At 48.0% G+C, this 15,884-nt stretch overlaps 6 protein-coding genes across 6 annotated transcripts; 3 read left to right on the forward strand and 3 right to left on the reverse strand.

Moving 5' to 3' along the window:
* The first annotated feature begins 285 nt into the window (after positions 1 to 285).
* On the forward strand, positions 286 to 2,243 carry C8Q69DRAFT_453948 (putative cytochrome P450 monooxygenase). The gene is made up of 3 exons (XM_028629669.1): positions 286 to 463; positions 543 to 829; positions 903 to 2,243. Exons 2-3 carry the CDS (start codon positions 619 to 621, stop codon positions 2,060 to 2,062), a joined length of 1,371 nt encoding a protein of 456 aa, XP_028489831.1. The 5' UTR covers positions 286 to 463; positions 543 to 618; the 3' UTR covers positions 2,063 to 2,243.
* Positions 2,244 to 4,396: 2,153 nt separating this feature from the next.
* C8Q69DRAFT_50160 (hypothetical protein) lies at positions 4,397 to 7,430 on the reverse strand. The gene is made up of 6 exons (XM_028632369.1): positions 7,386 to 7,430; positions 6,784 to 7,250; positions 6,685 to 6,730; positions 5,879 to 6,622; positions 5,169 to 5,815; positions 4,397 to 5,105 (listed from the first exon to the last, which is right to left on the reverse strand). The coding sequence occupies exons 2-6, from the start codon at positions 6,984 to 6,986 to the stop codon at positions 4,616 to 4,618; spliced, it is 2,130 nt and encodes a 709-aa protein (XP_028489832.1). The 5' UTR covers positions 6,987 to 7,250; positions 7,386 to 7,430; the 3' UTR covers positions 4,397 to 4,615.
* Positions 7,431 to 8,574: 1,144 nt separating this feature from the next.
* Positions 8,575 to 10,263, forward strand: C8Q69DRAFT_453963 (short chain dehydrogenase/ reductase). Its single transcript, XM_028629670.1, has 5 exons — positions 8,575 to 8,931; positions 8,984 to 9,050; positions 9,111 to 9,244; positions 9,307 to 9,613; positions 9,698 to 10,263. Exons 1-5 carry the CDS (start codon positions 8,902 to 8,904, stop codon positions 10,144 to 10,146), a joined length of 987 nt encoding a protein of 328 aa, XP_028489833.1. The 5' UTR covers positions 8,575 to 8,901; the 3' UTR covers positions 10,147 to 10,263.
* A 19-nt stretch (positions 10,264 to 10,282) lies between these two features.
* Positions 10,283 to 11,911, reverse strand: C8Q69DRAFT_495437 (putative LysR family regulatory protein). The gene has a single exon (XM_028632231.1). It carries the CDS (start codon positions 11,860 to 11,862, stop codon positions 10,354 to 10,356), a length of 1,509 nt encoding a protein of 502 aa, XP_028489834.1. The 5' UTR covers positions 11,863 to 11,911; the 3' UTR covers positions 10,283 to 10,353.
* A 244-nt stretch (positions 11,912 to 12,155) lies between these two features.
* Positions 12,156 to 14,471, forward strand: C8Q69DRAFT_453967 (MFS transporter). Its single transcript, XM_028629671.1, has 2 exons — positions 12,156 to 12,737; positions 12,819 to 14,471. The coding sequence occupies exons 1-2, from the start codon at positions 12,480 to 12,482 to the stop codon at positions 14,268 to 14,270; spliced, it is 1,710 nt and encodes a 569-aa protein (XP_028489835.1). The 5' UTR covers positions 12,156 to 12,479; the 3' UTR covers positions 14,271 to 14,471.
* Positions 14,278 to 15,589, reverse strand: C8Q69DRAFT_50315 (putative toxin biosynthesis protein). The gene has a single exon (XM_028632463.1). It carries the CDS (start codon positions 15,440 to 15,442, stop codon positions 14,465 to 14,467), a length of 978 nt encoding a protein of 325 aa, XP_028489836.1. The 5' UTR covers positions 15,443 to 15,589; the 3' UTR covers positions 14,278 to 14,464.
* Between the last annotated feature and the right edge of the window lie 295 nt (positions 15,590 to 15,884).

Consider the following 15,884-nt stretch of genomic DNA (forward strand, 5'->3'; position numbering starts at 1 on the left):
TACCATAGACCAGGATGTCTGATTGTAATGCCTCAGCGGGGCTTCGGTGCGGCCCCCGAGCCCAGGGAGTCCAAAGACGGACCGACCGGAGCGAAGTGCATCATTGTACTCCCTTGCGACATGTCAGATCCTCATAGCGTCTTACCTATGGCATAGTTATGCTATGGTGCCAGTGCCCGATCTTCTTGTTCTTGAAAGACAAAGTGGGTGCACTAGCCGCCGTACTGTAGTATGCTGATCTGAACATCTTGGGACAAAATCACAAGCACCTCAAACCACCAGCATGAATCTTTTAGGGTATAATTTTGGTGTTTTGTATATTGGTGCAGCAGCAGCAGTGTATTTCAAGCCAGAATATACTATCTACGACTCGAGACTGTTGACCCTTCTTGCTGTGTTTTCTATCATCACCCTCTTCAAGTTGATATACAATGTGTCGTTATACCCAGCTCTTTTCACCCCACTAAAAGAGATACAAACGCCGTCAGTAAGTGGGTCGAGTTAAGCATACCATACTGCCTATTAATATATTTGAAACTGACATTATTATTTTCATAGGGTCGACACTGGCTTAGAGGAAACGGCGTGTCTTTCTTTGTTGATACACCATTTGAACCAATGAGGAAATGGGCACGCAGTATGCCGAATGACGGTCTGATCCGTTACTATACTGTCGGAAATTTGGAGAGGGTCTTTCCGACAAGCACTGCAGCCTTGAGAGAAGTATTGGTAAACAAGGCTTATGATTTTGCCAAACCTCGAATCATACAACAATTCTTGTACCCTATAGTTGGAAATGGCCTTCTACTTGCAGAGGGGGAAGAACATAAGGTACGTCATGATTATTATGTCGATTCTATGTATGTATGTATGTATGTATTGACTCACTTTTCTTCTGTTCCAGGTTCAACGCAAAAGCTTGATGCCAGCGTTCTCATACCGCCACATCAAAGATCTCTATCCGATTTTCTGGACGAAGAGCATAGAGATGGTGAAAGGAATAGAACAGGATCTGCAGCGCAGAGGGCCCGATGAAGATAACACGATACAAGTCCGCAACTGGGTTGGACGAGCAGCGCTCGATATAATCGGCGTGGCGGGCATGGATCAAGACTTCGACTCGCTACGCAACCCTTCTGGAAGATTAAACGAGTCTTATCACAAAGTATTTACCCTGCCTTCCTTTGGAACAAAGATGCTTCTGTTACTTGGCAGAATCATCGGTGATATCGCATGGGTCCAGTCCCTGCCAACGAAGCGAAACAAGGACATCCAGGATGGAAGACAAACGATCCGCGATGTCGCGCGGCAAATGATTCGAGAAAAGAGGGAAAAACTGAAAAATGCCGACTCAAAGACCGGCCTGGATATTATCTCTGTTGCCATGTCTGGTGACTCTACCTTCGAAGAAGAAAGATTGGTCGACCAACTCATGACGTTCCTCGCGGCGGGACATGAAACCACCGCCAGCGCTATGCAGTGGGCTGTCTACGCGCTCTCCAAAAGACCAGAGATGCAAACGCGCCTACGCGAAGAGATTCGCGCAAATCTTCCCTCCATTTCTGTAGAAAGACCGGAGCAGATCGACGCCGTCACAATCGACAACCTGCCTTACCTCCACGCTGTCTGCAACGAGGTCCTCCGTTTTCACCCAGTTGTACCCAACACCAATCGTGTCGCTCTCAAAGACACCACTTTGGTGGGCAAGCCCATTCCAAAAGGTACAACCATTGTCCTAGTACCGGAGGTCATTAATAAACTTGAGGAGCTATGGGGTCCGGATGCGGACGAGTTCAACCCAGATCGATTCATGGGTCAGGGTATGGCGAATACGGGTGGTGCAAGCAGTAACTACGCTCTTCTCACATTCCTTCATGGCCCTCGTAGCTGCATCGGACAGGGCTTTGCAAAAGGCGAGCTAGCCTGTTTGCTTGCTGCTACAGTCGGTCGTTTCAAATTCGAATTGAAGTACCCGGATGCTAAGCTGGAAGTGCAGGAAGGTGCTACTCGCGCGCCTAAAGATGGTGTTTTGGCGAAGTTTACGCCAGTGGAAGGGTGGTAAAACTGATACTGGCGAGTCTTTTAGACTGTCACGAACCAGGGTTACGGCGGACCTGCCTAGTCTTGGAGAAGAGATATACGTGTAATAGTTAGATCAGCTAGTCATACGATACAGCTGTCAAGACTAGGTCGTTCTAATGACCTAGTAAGATAAACCCCCTAGAGAATGGAAGTTAGACGGATCAGCGCCTCTTAACTAGTTCGACTGGTCACCCCCATCAAAGAGCTTCCACACCCCAGCTCTTTACAGTTCGAATCGCTCGACCAGCAGTATGTCGGGAAGAGGAGAGACACCAGGAAGTAGTGCTGAAAATCAGCATGGAGAACCATTGGAATATAGCCCGAGACGTGCGGTGCAGCCCAAATCCGAATACAGCCCGGAACCTGAAGCTCAACCCGGACCAGCAAGCAGTATTGGTCCTGGGGATCCAACGAACCCAGGAAGTAATACGGATCCTGATGCTCAACAGGAATCAAATACTGTTGATCCCGGACCCTCTACTTCCACGGCTTTACAGCAGCAAACTGCTTTTGCAACAGCCGAAGCTATGAGAGATACAGCTAAGGGGACGTCAGAGCACAGCACCCTAGCCGTCTTTCTCAGACTGATGGACAAGTTGATACCTAGTCCAGGAACTACGGCCAATCCAGGAACTGTGGCCAATTCAGGAACTGTGGTCGGTCAAACAACTGTGGCCAAGCTTCCTGAACCTCATCGGTACCGAGCTACAAATTTGGATGCCCATTACCGTTGGTGCTGCTATATGGATCAATACTTTATCTATAATGCTCACACGTTTCAAACTGAAAAAAGCAAGGTAAACTACGCCGCCGCGTTGCTTGGAGATGAACACGGAATAGCCTGGAGTCACAGACCCCCTGCTTCGGCCACGACTTCATGGCAGGGATTTCAACAGTGGTTGTTGGATCGTATCGAGGATCCAAGATATCGGCCATGGACAGCAGCCGTACGATTCTACCGGCTAAGGCAACAGCCAGGACAGACTGCTCGGAGCTTCCTCAATGAATTCGAGCTTCGCCGAGGCGAATTGGACCCGGATACCATATATCAGCCGGATCACCCTAGTTGGACCCGGATATTTTTTTCTATGTTACGGGAAGAAGTACGGAGTCAGCTATTCGAATGTACGGAGATTCCGACAAACTTGTTACAGTTAGCTTGGCAAGCTACAGTCGTCGAGCAGAATCCTGAAAGCTCAGTCAAATCCCGGACGTCGCGTCCTCTTCGGAGGTCGAAACGCGGTCGTGGCGACGCCGCTCTTACTGTGCCCGCAGCGGAGGGAACTCCTGCTCGGCCAGTTAAGAAATTGCGAAGGAGGTCAAAGGCGAAGGAGGTTCCTAGTAAGGAGACCCCAAGAGTTCAGGCCGCCGTCGAGGCCAGGAGATGTGGCCGCCGTCGAGACGCCCGCTCCTGAGTCTGAACCGGCTGCCGTTGAGACGCCGGTGACGACGATTACTGTTGCCGATGCTGATACAGTAGTTGGGGATCGTCCTGCTGCCTCCGAGGAGGACCCCGTTGCGGATCCTTCTTGCCCAGAGGGTTCGACCGAAGACTTTCCCAGGGGTCTCATCACCCAGAAAGAATGAAACGCGCTTCGAGCGCGTGGGAGGCATTGCTACGCCAATTAGCTTTGTCACATGGAGTTGCAGAATTACAACTTACGTCAAAACGCACGCGCCAGACCACGGGAAAAACAACTCGAAAATCCGATTTTTTGATAGGTCTGTATAATCGTTAGCACTTTTCCATATTCAGATTGTCGAAAACAACGCCAAATAAACCGCGGAAACAGGGAGACCACAGCTCAACGTACAGGCAGGAGGATGGGAGTTGGTGGGTGAAGACGAAGAACACTCCAGATCCCCCAGAGGAAAATATCAAAACAAAGCCAACATCAGATGAATTCACATGCCGAGCACGCCTCGACGGCGACTCCCTACTACTACTACAGCTACGCCCAAACCTCCAGATCTATACAACGAACTTCACACCGCTCGGGACGAGCCTTTTCACGACAAAATCAGGGGTTGGGGTAAATACAAGAATCAAATACTAGCCCAAGGCTTGACCGGTATATATCCTCTCATTGAATAATAGAGTGTCTTTCCGACCCAGTGGGATGTTGTATCGCAGTGCGAGACATCGGAACAGAGGTACTCCCGCAACGTGTCAACACAGGCAAAAGCACGGTGATCACTATGTAGGTGGAAAGTTCGGTGGAAATATCGGGATAATGTCAGAAGGAATTTGACCGATATCTTGAAGTAGGGTGCATTACGCATGGAAAGAGTTTGATCAATTGTGGTCCAGCATACAAGACGTGGACGGATTCTATAAACGAAACGACCATAAGTCATCAAGATGGTCAAACCCATTCTGGTTCTAACATAGAACCCCGGTATTTTGCATCGAGTGGATGATGATGGATGTATCCCCACCCCCTTTTTGTTTTGTTTTTTTTTTTTTTTTTTTTTAAAGCATAGCTAAATGGACCATATATAATGGATTGAAATCCTTACGCCAAGGAACCCTTTAAGAAAAGATCCGCAAGTGCGGCATAAAGTCATCTGAGCCCGGAGCCGGGTCAACAGTTGTAGAATTAAGCGAATTCAGGAACACAAATGAGGTATCCGAATCTTGGAGCGCAAAGGAGGCGTCTGGCTCTTGGAACACAGAATTGTCAAACCCTGAACTGTTAATTTCTTTAAGTTCCGACCCTATGTAGCCGTAGCCGCTTCCAAGGGGAGAGAGAAGATCTGTTATAGAGCACATGTTTGTTGATGATTCCGGGCTTGGCTTTTGCCGTTTGTATTGGGTGTTTCGAACGCTTGTTACGTCTTTCACAATAACTGATAATTGGTAGAGCTTACTGTTGTAAGAGTTTTCGGATCGGCCGTCTGTGATTGCTTCAAGCATGTCGATATAGTCTTGGAGCATGCTGAAATCGGACTTTGAATCCTTGTTGCTGAGGATGGATGAAAGAACTTCGTAGAGATACAGTGGAGGAAGCGAGGCAACAAAGCTATGGGCGTGGCATCATTAGTCATCTGTGTTGAGAGCAGTTATGGGTTACTTCAATACTGACGATGGGAAAACAGCGTGCTTGCCTTCGTCGGGTGGTGAGTTCCAAAGGCTTAGCACAAGTTTCATGCACATCCTAGCGACCTCTTTACATCGTTGATATATGGTATCTGGGTGGTGTTTGTGGGGCCAGATTAGTAGCAATTGAACATTTAGGTACCTGATCGTCAACTGAAGCTTATCAGCAGAGGTCTCAGGCGGGGTTTGAATCATATTCAAGTCAATTCCCGAGTTCGTCAGCCAGACTTGAAGTTTTGATAACATCATGGCTGCGAAAGCCCTAATCTCATCTTCCCTTTTAGGCTTGACCTGGCTTGCGTATATTTCCAAGTATATCGTCTCTTCAATCCTAGCCAGCTCGGATTTTGCGATGAGAGATGATGCAAGACTAACTTCAGAGGACACGGCGTATGTCTCGAAATGAATATCCGATGCGGGCATGTTAGGAGACAAACCAGTTGTCCAGCACACTGTTTTATCAATCGTGTACAAACAATACGAGATGGTCTGGCGCTCTCTAATGTCTTCGTCGCTGAGGTGACCTTGGAAAGAGTGCCATTGATGGATACCTGTCAACTTTGCGCATCGGGAAGCGAGATCAAACAATCTCTCGGATTCAACGATGGAAAAATGCTCCTGAGCCACCATGTACTGCATATGGTAAGCCTCACGCTAGGTAGCTACAGAGATAATATGTATTTATTTGAAACGCACCAGAGATAAGAGAGCCTGAACATTGATCAGACGAGGTAAAAGAAGCTGATCAATATTTTGAATAGCTCGCTTTGCGTTGGCACGGAATCCCGCGATCATGTCAAATTCCATTGACGAAACCTTTGTCCCTTGTCTGTTCTGCGTTGACTCGCCACGGTTGGAGCACAATGAGTCTGCCGACATGGCCATGAGGATAAGGTTATTGCAGCAGATAATTGACGCAAAGTCTCGTTCCGATGATGGAGATTGTCGCAGCGTGGTTGCCATGTCAATAAATTTCTCTTTTGTCCAGATGGGGAAGTGAGGGTTGATTGAGGAAAAGTATGGCTCAATCATAGCATCCAAAATAGCAAATGGAGGTGTGGTCGGTGGTAATATATCCTTGGCACATTCTCCCTCCTCCTGTTTAACAAGAAGATCGATTTTCCATTGTGCTTGTGAGATGCATTCCTTGAACGTGTGGCTTTCACTGTCGCATCCATCTGTCATGTCGTCCTTGATCTTGAGCATGAGTGACTCGAGAGACGTGGATCCAAAGTACCTTTCATCATTATTGTGACCCAAGAGAAATCGACCAGGAGGCGGCGCAAAGTCCGTCGTTTCCAAAGTGTCCGCGGATTGCTCCGGAGAAAACTGGGGTCTCTGTCCTGGAGGGCTGGACGAATGTCGTGCAGAATTTGGCGGGGTTACCCATTGCCCATCAAAGAGTCGTTTCAATGATCTTTGCGTGTCTGCTATTGTATTCTTTTATCTAATCAGTAACAGGCGGCTTGAGAGGTATATTATTAGCATTATGCTTGACCTACCTCAAGGTGTTGGAGGCGACTTCCCATTCCAAGAATCGTGTGGCTTCTGTGAAATTGTGGGTTAAGTATCACCACGCATCAGAAACATGGCAGACATACAGGAGCGTTGTTTGATTGCGCTTTTTGCCCTGACCAGACCACTCGCATTGTATTCCAAGGCGGGTACAATTTCTGCATGATGGTTTCTCTCTACTGCAGCGAATTTTCCTGGATCGACATTGGTCGCAGACTTGGAAGTGATTGGCCACATTAGCTTTCCTCTCATTGACTGAAACTGACATGCTACCTACCAGTGTACTCATCTCTACTGACCTCTCTCGTCATTTTGCTGGGCTTCCTAGGGACCGGTTGATAGTCACGTAAGGTTGTTTTCTCACTAGAAATTATGACAAGGCTGTGCGCAGAGCATAATTATAGCCAAGTTGTGAATGGGGGCCATTCGGAATACTGCTTTTTGTTCTTGTTTTTTGATAAATACCACCTTCAGATGACATGCATTTTCCTGTCTAGTATGGTCTTGGATGCAGCGTTCGGTTCTTGAATTGGATGATCCAGGAGGTCGTCAGCTTACATGCGTCAGCGTTAGCTTGAGCTGATCTCAGAAGCCCAGCCTCGCCAGGCGTTCATATGCAAGACGATGGAATGTGAAGATCGTATGGACAACGATGTTACACCAAGTGACGGGAACTATTATTCCTTACCTTACGTCCTAGTAAATACTGCAAGGATTATAACATATTCAAACGTAGTGCCGGTAAGGTTTCTCAGCTATCAAAAGGTCGAAGTTATCATGCGATCTGTAAACCTTCCTTCGCTCGACAAGTGAATTGAAAGACCGCATGGGGGTAGAACTGAGGCCAGGCTATGGAGTATAGAAACATGCACTGCTTGGTATATCCAAATCGCATAGTCATAAATCTAGTCATTCAGACACGTAACTGGATGAGGCTGAAGACTTTATTGTTGGATCTAAGGAGGGGTCGTCGCATGCCATATCGAAAATTGCTTCAAGTGCTAGAGTCTGATGTCTCAGAGAATTTCTTGCGCCGGCACTTATGAAAGAAGCTATTCAGACTGTGTTGCCCTTCCCGAACCACCTATCTCTAAGAAAAACGGCCCGCGAGCACTTGAGCTGGTCCCTGGAGCGATTGTATACAGTGCTTTGGAATGATGAGACCTGGGTGTGTCCTAGACATCATATTAGAATCGTCTTCCAGAGAGGGAGGGTCGGATGTTCTTGGGTCCTTTAGGGGCAATAAAAAGGGTCCATCTGTTTTCTGGGAAAACACTTAGGGTTCAATTGAAGGGGAGTCTTATTGTCAAAGGATAACTCGTCCCTTTAATTGACAAGTATATGCATCTGAAACCTCATCTTCTCCCAATGCAAGACGGTGCACCAGGACATAGTGCCAGATTGTCCCAGGAGGAGCTTCAATATCGCGCAATTGAAACGATCTTCTGGCCACCCTATTCGCCAGACCCGAGTCCGGTCGAGACAGTATCGGATGAAACTCGGGATTGAATAGATCAGCACTATTCTCATCGTAGAAAGCTGCATACAGTCAGCTTTGCTAGGTGGATCAAGAAGGGTGCAAATGCTATATCATGATGGCGCCACCTGTACTACCAAGCTTACCAAGGGTAACACAGGAAATAAAGTAGTTTAGGTTCGAAAAGTTTGATAACATCCATGAGGAGGCGTCCGGCCCGGCCCAGATTTGAAAGTGTCAAGGGCTCCTACTGGAGGTCACGCAATCTAGGCCAGGATATGTTAGAGGTCCAGGTAGAGTCTCGCCAACTAGGAGTTCTCCTTTTTGGTCGAGTGGCAGAAAGCCGTCAGGATATATGCCTGCCTGCCACTAGTTGGTATTTAATCAAACAAGCTTACAACTTCCTTCAAAATCAAAGATGACAAAGCGGTAGAATGCCAGCAGCAATGCAGAAAGCTATCCATGATATCTCGTATTCTCCCGCAAATCGGGGACGGGATCCGGGGCTGGTTTCTCGATCTGCTCGGCGCCCGGGCCCCGATTGGCTCACGGGACGTTAAGTATAGGTAGCCCTTTTTGTAAAACTTGATTCCCATGGTCGATGTCCCGACGGATTAATATTATTCTTCATTGAATGCAACTCATACATTAGAATCTGGTAATAGAGTTCCACCTATACTTTGTCGGCTTGAACAGATTTTCGGACTACTCTCTCAACGACCAAAGTATGAAGCCTAACCAGGATCTATTTGGCAAAGTAATCGTCGAGTTCACACATATCAAAGGATATACATTGACATGATTGGCAGACAGCCTTTGTAACTGGTGGCTCTGGCGGGTTAGGGAAAGCTATATCTAATGCCCTTGCTTCCCGAGGTCAGTTGGGTCGTCGAATACCTATCTACATCGATATTTGTTCACTTAAAATCAACTTAGGTGCACATGTAACTATATTTTCGCGACGACTCGGCCCTCTAGAAGATGCAAAGAATGAGATAGTCACAAATTGTGCTGATGCTAGTCGGCAAGAGATCAATGCGGTGCCTCTTGATCTGGCAGATGCAGGGGCAGTACGTGATCCTGGGATACTTTTTCCCTGGTGAATTCTTCTAACTGGCAAATACTACTCAAGGTATCCGAAGCCTTCAAATCTCAACCTCGAATCGCCGATATCTTATACTGCTCAGCGGGTGGAAACCATGCCGAAAACGGATTCTTCGTCGACCTCAGTGCCTCACAGCTAGATGCTTGCATGAAGAATAACTACTATTCTACAGCTTACGCCGCAAAAGCCATGCTGGAAATCTGGGTTGAAAATGACAAGAAGTCCTCCAGTATAGATACCCAGAAACAGCCCAAAGGACATACTACGCGGAAGATGGTTTTCATCAACAGTGCAGCAGCGTTCCTGGGCCTACCAGGTAGCGTCGCGTATACTCGTGAGTCCACTTTTTTTTGCCTCGAATATGCCTCTGAATTCCCGTTGAATGACTTACTCTTACTAACATAACACGTCGACTCAGCCGCCAAAAGCGCTGTCCGAGCTCTCGCAGATACCCTTCGCTTCGAAGTCCTCCGCCACAACTCCGCAACGACAACCTACACGATCCACATCGCCTTCCCAGCAGACTTTGTGTCTCCTGGATTCAGACTAGAACAAAACACCAAGCCGGATCTTACAAAACGTATCCAAGGAACGAACCTTGCATCATTGGCAGAGCTGGAGAAGAAATTCCCATCGTCAGAGAAGGTCGCGCTTGGGGTTATCGCGAGGGTCGATAAGGGGGACTTTATTATATGTGAGGACTCGCTCGCTGCTAGTTGTCTGTTCACAAATATGATTGGGTTGAGTCCAAAGAGGGGGCTTGGGATCATGGATTCGCTGATGGGTGTTGTTGTTGGGTGGTTGGTTATGCCTTTTTTGAGACGGAAATGGGAGCGGATGTGCAGGGAGGATGGGGAGAGGATGTGAGATATAGACCTGGGAGAGCGTCATTTGTTAGCATATCTATTATCATATACTATTTTCTAGGTCCAATATGTGTGTATGTGAGAGCTTTATCAACATATATCTTTATGTAATGCCGCATCAATGTTGAGCAGTGTATGCTACTGTGAGGCGATGTACTGGTAGCTTAGCGTATTACTATTGTAGTGATATTCGCAAAACTATATTCTATTATTCATCGGACATCTGGCGAAGCTGCTGTTCCACAGCCGGCCAGAGGTCTTTGCGTAAGGAATACAAGCACCAAACATTGCCAGCGGCATCCTTGCCAATAACCACGCCAGTATTGCGCGTTGCATATCCCTTTGTTCCAGTGCCCTGGATAGAGGACGGTTTGCCTAGCGAATTGATCCGGCTCTTCAATGGCAATCCTTCCTCTTGGACAGCAGCCGAGAAATCAAGTTCGAAAAGCTTCGATTTGGCCCAATTGGAGATCATGATCATGTACATACTGGGTTTCCCAAATAGCGCCGGATGATGTGTATTGTCCAGTATTTCCTTTTGAATAGAAACCAATGCCTGGAGTTGCTCTGTGTTCCGTTGTTGAATCAAAGATTTGCGAATCTCGGATGCGGTGAAACTCAACGGTTCTTCAATGACTTGGCGGACGGAGAGGAAAGTCAAGGTTGCAAAGACAGCGTTGGTTACCAAAGCAGAACTAGCAGACGGAATATGGCCAAGATCTGCCAAAAGCGATCTACAACAGTATGTATTCCGCATGTTGATCGTGCGGTTGGGTGATGGTTTATCCGCTCGAAGAATAACTCGTGTCCACCAAGCGAACAGGACATCACCTTCGCTGACGAAACTGGGGGTATTGCTCTCATCGGTATGCCTGGCTGCCAGGTCTCCCATTGCCTTCTCATGCATCCTTTTCACATGTTTCGCTGGCAAGAAAATGACCCTTTCTTCCTCACGATACTGCCAGAATAGCTCGACCCCGAGAATGTAGCGCACGGCAAACAACAACCAAGCCCAACCGATAATCACTGTATCAGCAAAGACATATTTCTGCACGACTCTTGTCCTTGTCTCACTGAGGCCAGCCAATGGATCATGAGCGAATCCCTCAAAGGGCTTCACCTCCTGTTCTCGTCCGTCCAGTACAGCAGTCCAGGCATCCAGTACCGCATTGAGACCCATCATATCCATGAGGCTATGAAGAAAGGAAATAGTAACAAGCGTGCCGTCTTCAAAGGCGATTATGCGAATTCCAAGTTGTGGACTATCTGAGGACAGCCAATCTTCCAGGTACTCCGGGAAACCAGGAGTCCGAATGAAGGATCTGAACTCCGGCTTCCTCGCAAATGCAACACTAAGAACAGATGCCTGTCCCTCTTGATGAATCTGATGAGGGTTCGCTAATTGCGATGCCTGTGGATGGTCGGCTATCGTGGTGTTGTATGCGACCGTGGAGTATGCAAAGCCTGGCCGTTTGTCGTCGAACCTCTGTGGCACATGATATTCGAGCCCGCCCTTTTCATTTCTGCGTATTCGAGCCCCAAGTTTTCGCCAGTTTCCAATTTCGAGAAGCCGGGCTAGCGAGGCTCGAAGCTTTTCATGGTCCAAAACATCGTCGAAGCGGAACGTGATATCGAACGAGAGGCCTCGCGTGTGGGGGTCGTCATCCCAGTAATGGAATGGGATGACGGTGTCCGCTGGGTTCGGGGCATATCCCATTGTGAAGGGTAAATAACTTACTTAGAGCTTCGCAAAGGGAAAATACATCCAACATATCTACCTAATTACTATATACGTACGGAATACATGTATGGTTCAAGAAGACCGGAAAGCGCCACCGGATCGGCCCGATTGAGTAATTACGGGGTTTAGTTATCTACTTATGGCAGTCACCACATATTTCCTACTTCGGCGTAGCTTCGCCGACCGGAACCCGGAACCCGGTGATCCGGCCCCGTGTCAGATAAGCCCTAAAGCGATCCCGGGGATGTCCAAGTATCTACAGCCAACAATGGAGATTCTTTGTACGCAGTAGGTACTGTACATGTACATGTAAATGTGTATTGGGTCGTATCATACCGTACCAAAATTACCCTTTCCTCCTGTTCAGGATGCTCCACGTGATGATTCATGCTGAGAGCGATTTTCCAGACTCCTTAGCATGGAAATGTTCTTCTGTCCGAACGTTCAAAGATCACTGCAGACACACTCAAACACATGGCCCAAGCTTGACAGGGTGCTAGCAGCTACCAATCGAGCCACTGCATATTCTATCTCTGCCTTCAACTTTGGCCCTGACCCTGGCCCTGACACGAGCGGTGGGATACTGTGTCAAAATGGGCTCCTCTCATTCCGGCACCGACGGGCCTGAGATATCTGCTCCCGAGGTTTCAGTTCAATCAGACGCGGAACTTGGATCAGGGAATACAGGTACTGCAGAGAAGGAGGTGAATAATTCCACAGAAGCCAACAGTGTGAGCGATGAAGCGAAGTCGCCAAAGAAACCACTGTCTTTCCACTTGGCATTCATTGGCCTCGCCGCCAGCGTTTTTGTCTTCCAGATGGACGCAACATGTCTGGGGTTGGTGCTGCCTGTAAGCCACGAAGATGCCTCTTTGGCTCCAAGCGTATTCCCTCGAGGATGAGGATGATGCAAAGGCTAACCCGTTTAACAGACTATAGCCGGTAACTTAGGCGGCTCAAATTTACAGTCTTTCTGGGCGAATCTGGCCTACACGCTATGTGGCCTTTCCATGCAACCAGTATGGGCAAGTATCTCCGACGCATTTGGAAGGAAACCACCTCTCTTCGTATCCATGGCATTATTCTTCGTTGGATCTATTGTTTTCGCCACCTCCAAAAACATGAACACGATCATCGCTAGCCGAGTACTGCAGGGCTTCGGCGGTGGAGGAATCGACGTTTTGGCCGAAGTCATTTTGGCCGACATGACAACGCTACAAGAGCGCTCGACATACCTTGGCTTAATGGGGATTCCCGCGGCTATTGGTAATATTCTGGGACCATCGGTTGGTGCGCTGTTCGCTACTTACGCTAGCTGGCGGTGGATTGGATGGATGAATTTGCCCTTTCTCGGGGTTGCTACACCGTTGCTGTTTCTCTTCCTCAACCTACGGCCGGTCAAGTTTGATGCTTCTCTCCGCGGCAATCTGGCTCGCCTTGATTGGATTGGTATGATGTTGATGATTATCGGTATTACGATCTTCGTGTTGCCTCTCAGTTGGGCGGGTTCTCTGTTCCCGTGGGCTTCGTGGCAGACGCTTCTTCCGATGCTTCTGGGAGTGGTGGTGCTCATTGCCTTTGCGTTTTACGAAAAGTACCCAGCGTCGCCGATCGTTCCTCATCGACTATTCCATTCAACGACTGCGAATATGACACTTGTAGGGGTGTTCTTTCATGGTGCAGTTCTAGTATCTATTTTGCAATATCTACCTTTGCTATATCAAGCTGTGCAGCTCGAAACACCAATTCTCTCTGCCGTCTCCTTACTACCCGCTGTCATCACCAGTGTGGTATTTGCAGCTATTTCAATGATGATGGTCCCGTTATTTGGAGGATACGCGTGGCTCCTTCGGTTCTCGTGGCTCATCCTTACACTGGGCACTGGTTTACTCGCTTTGTTCCGTGTCGGATCATCGAAATCAATGGGTTATGGGCTTCCGATCTTGTGGGGAACGGGTGTTGCTTTACTTCGTCTCAGTATCCTTCCAATGCAAGCGAGTGTCAAGGATATCAATGACACCGGCCTCGCAATCGGCTTACTGTTAGGTGTTCGCATGTTCGGAGGTCTGGTAGGTCTCACCATCGCTTCAACAATTTTCAATACAACCTTTTCAACCTCGATATCTTCCTCTTCGATAAAGCTTACCGGATCACTGGCTCCTCTTCAGAACGCTGCCAATGCTGTCAGCTTCATTGACAAGCTGAGGTTGTTAGACATTTCAGTTGCAACTCTCGATCCCGTCTTGAGAGTTTATCTCAAATGTTTCCAGACCATCTTTTATACAATGACGGGCCTGAGTGGTCTTGGTTTAGTGACTTCATTCTTCGTTGCCGAAATTGATTTGTATCGGAGAAATCTTGGCAACCAACGGTTCGAAGAATAGTTGATTCCAGCAAAATGGAGATCACGCGACCTACCGTCGAAACACATTGAGACTACACAGCTTTATCGAGTTACGGGTACAGTGTATAATCTTATTTTCGTCTGTTATATTTTTGTCCAGATAAGTATATTGTCATGTACTTTCCAACAGGCAATGTAATGCAAACATCATAGAGAGGCCTGCAATTCTAATCTCTAAACATTCTCATAGTCAATGGTATCCCACTGCTTAGGCTGATTGATAACATCCTGTAACTGCTCCATAGCTCCCTGAAGATCATCCAGCCCCAGATGCAACGCCAACTCCAGATAATCTTTAGTCCAAAGCCCCGGGGAGCCACGCGGATACTGTGACCTAAAGCCAACAAACCTCTGCGCCCTCTTTGACAATTTTTTCGCCGTCTCCAACGTAATAATAAACGGATGCGCCTCAGACGGCGTCAAGAAACTCGGGATAACAGTAAGCTGGATACACTTCCGCTCCATCTCGGTCTTGTTCTCGCCCATGGCATGAATCACCTTCCCACCAATAAGCAAACAATCACCCGTCTTCATCTCCGCCGGAATAGTCTGTCCCATATTGCCACGTTGGTCAAATGGCCACTTATTGCTCCCAGGAATAATCCTCGTCGCACCCTTCTCCTCCGTGAAATCCGAAAACGCAAAGAGAAAATTGATCTGCGGCTCCGTGCCTTCAGGCCCCAGCTGTGCATACGGTGGGTAAGATGTCAGATCTCGATGCAGGACCTGTCCCGGCTGAGGCCCCAAAGCATTCAACGTCGTTGCTGCAGAAAGCCAGTAATCGCCATTATGACCGCCTTCGCTGAAGGTGCGCCTGCAGATGGCGTGGATAAAGTCATTTTCCACGATGAGCTCGCGGAACGTCGGACTGTGATTGATTATGTCGCCGGCGCGCTTGGTCTTTGTGCCATGGAAGGCAGCTAGTTCTGGATGCGGCACTCGCGAGCCCCGTTGGACGGAGTCTAGACGGGCTTCGAGTTCGTGGGTGATTTGGTTTGCTTGTGCTTCTGTGAGCATATTCTTGAGAATTACGCCGCCGCTTTCTTTCCAGTGTTTGAAGACTTCGTCTAGTGGGGTGTTCGATGTGACTTCGGCGAGTTTGAGGCCATTGGGGACGGCAATTTGGGGGGTGTCTGTTGGGATGCGCCACATTTTTTGAGATTAATCGGGTGTGACTCGAACGGTTGGTTGGAGAGAGCAAGAAAGAAAAGAAGACGTTTGGACGACTGAGTTGAAGTCACTGTGCTTTGCTTTATTGTGAAGTATATGAATAAATAACATGAGCACCGTTCAGAGGTTGTAAGGTGTTATCCACCCTCTCCAGTGAATCATTACTCAATTACTCTTTTAGTCCATAGCCTCATGTTGTCAGCATCGGGTTCCGTCCCCCGTTGCCCGTACGTAGTCGGACCCGAGTCGCGTACGCGGTTTTTCGTCTTTCTCAGGTCGTACGATTCGGGAGATCTTACATTATGCATCAAGTAAAACCGTACGGGAATTGGACTGTGATTTCGGGTTTCAAGACGATAGGTTCTGGGTCATATATGGTAGGTAGCTAGGCAGCTATGTGTCCTTGAGCCATATGGACCAGGCG

This window comes from Paecilomyces variotii, assembly GCF_004022145.1.
Source record: "Paecilomyces variotii strain CBS 101075 chromosome Unknown C8Q69scaffold_1, whole genome shotgun sequence".
NCBI lineage: Eukaryota > Fungi > Ascomycota > Eurotiomycetes > Eurotiales > Thermoascaceae > Paecilomyces > Paecilomyces variotii.

Bases quoted from the DNA above. Each gene is read 5' to 3' on its own strand.
- C8Q69DRAFT_50315 (XM_028632463.1), bottom strand. From the start codon at position 15,442: ATGTGGCGCATCCCAACAGACACCCCCCAAATTGCCGTCCCCAATGGC.
- C8Q69DRAFT_453963 (XM_028629670.1), top strand. From the start codon at position 8,902: ATGAAGCCTAACCAGGATCTATTTGGCAAA. The intron at 8,932-8,983 runs GTAATCGTCGAG...CATGATTGGCAG, and splicing joins ACCAGGATCTATTTGGCAAA to ACAGCCTTTGTAACTGGTGG. The intron at 9,245-9,306 runs GTACGTGATCCT...ATACTACTCAAG, and splicing joins ATCTGGCAGATGCAGGGGCA to GTATCCGAAGCCTTCAAATC.
- C8Q69DRAFT_50160 (XM_028632369.1), bottom strand. From the start codon at position 6,986: ATGAGTACACTGGTAGGTAGCATGTCAGTTTCAGTCAATGAGAGGAAA. The intron at 6,731-6,783 runs GTATGTCTGCCA...ACAATTTCACAG, and splicing joins CGCAATCAAACAACGCTCCT to AAGCCACACGATTCTTGGAA. The intron at 5,816-5,878 runs GTGCGTTTCAAA...TACCATATGCAG, and splicing joins TTCAGGCTCTCTTATCTCTG to TACATGGTGGCTCAGGAGCA.
- C8Q69DRAFT_453948 (XM_028629669.1), top strand. From the start codon at position 619: ATGAGGAAATGGGCACGCAGTATGCCGAATGACGGTCTGATCCGTTAC. The intron at 830-902 runs AGGTACGTCATG...TTCTTCTGTTCC, and splicing joins TGCAGAGGGGGAAGAACATA to AGGTTCAACGCAAAAGCTTG.
- C8Q69DRAFT_495437 (XM_028632231.1), bottom strand. From the start codon at position 11,862: ATGGGATATGCCCCGAACCCAGCGGACACCGTCATCCCATTCCATTAC.
- C8Q69DRAFT_453967 (XM_028629671.1), top strand. From the start codon at position 12,480: ATGGGCTCCTCTCATTCCGGCACCGACGGGCCTGAGATATCTGCTCCC. The intron at 12,738-12,818 runs GTAAGCCACGAA...CCCGTTTAACAG, and splicing joins GTCTGGGGTTGGTGCTGCCT to ACTATAGCCGGTAACTTAGG.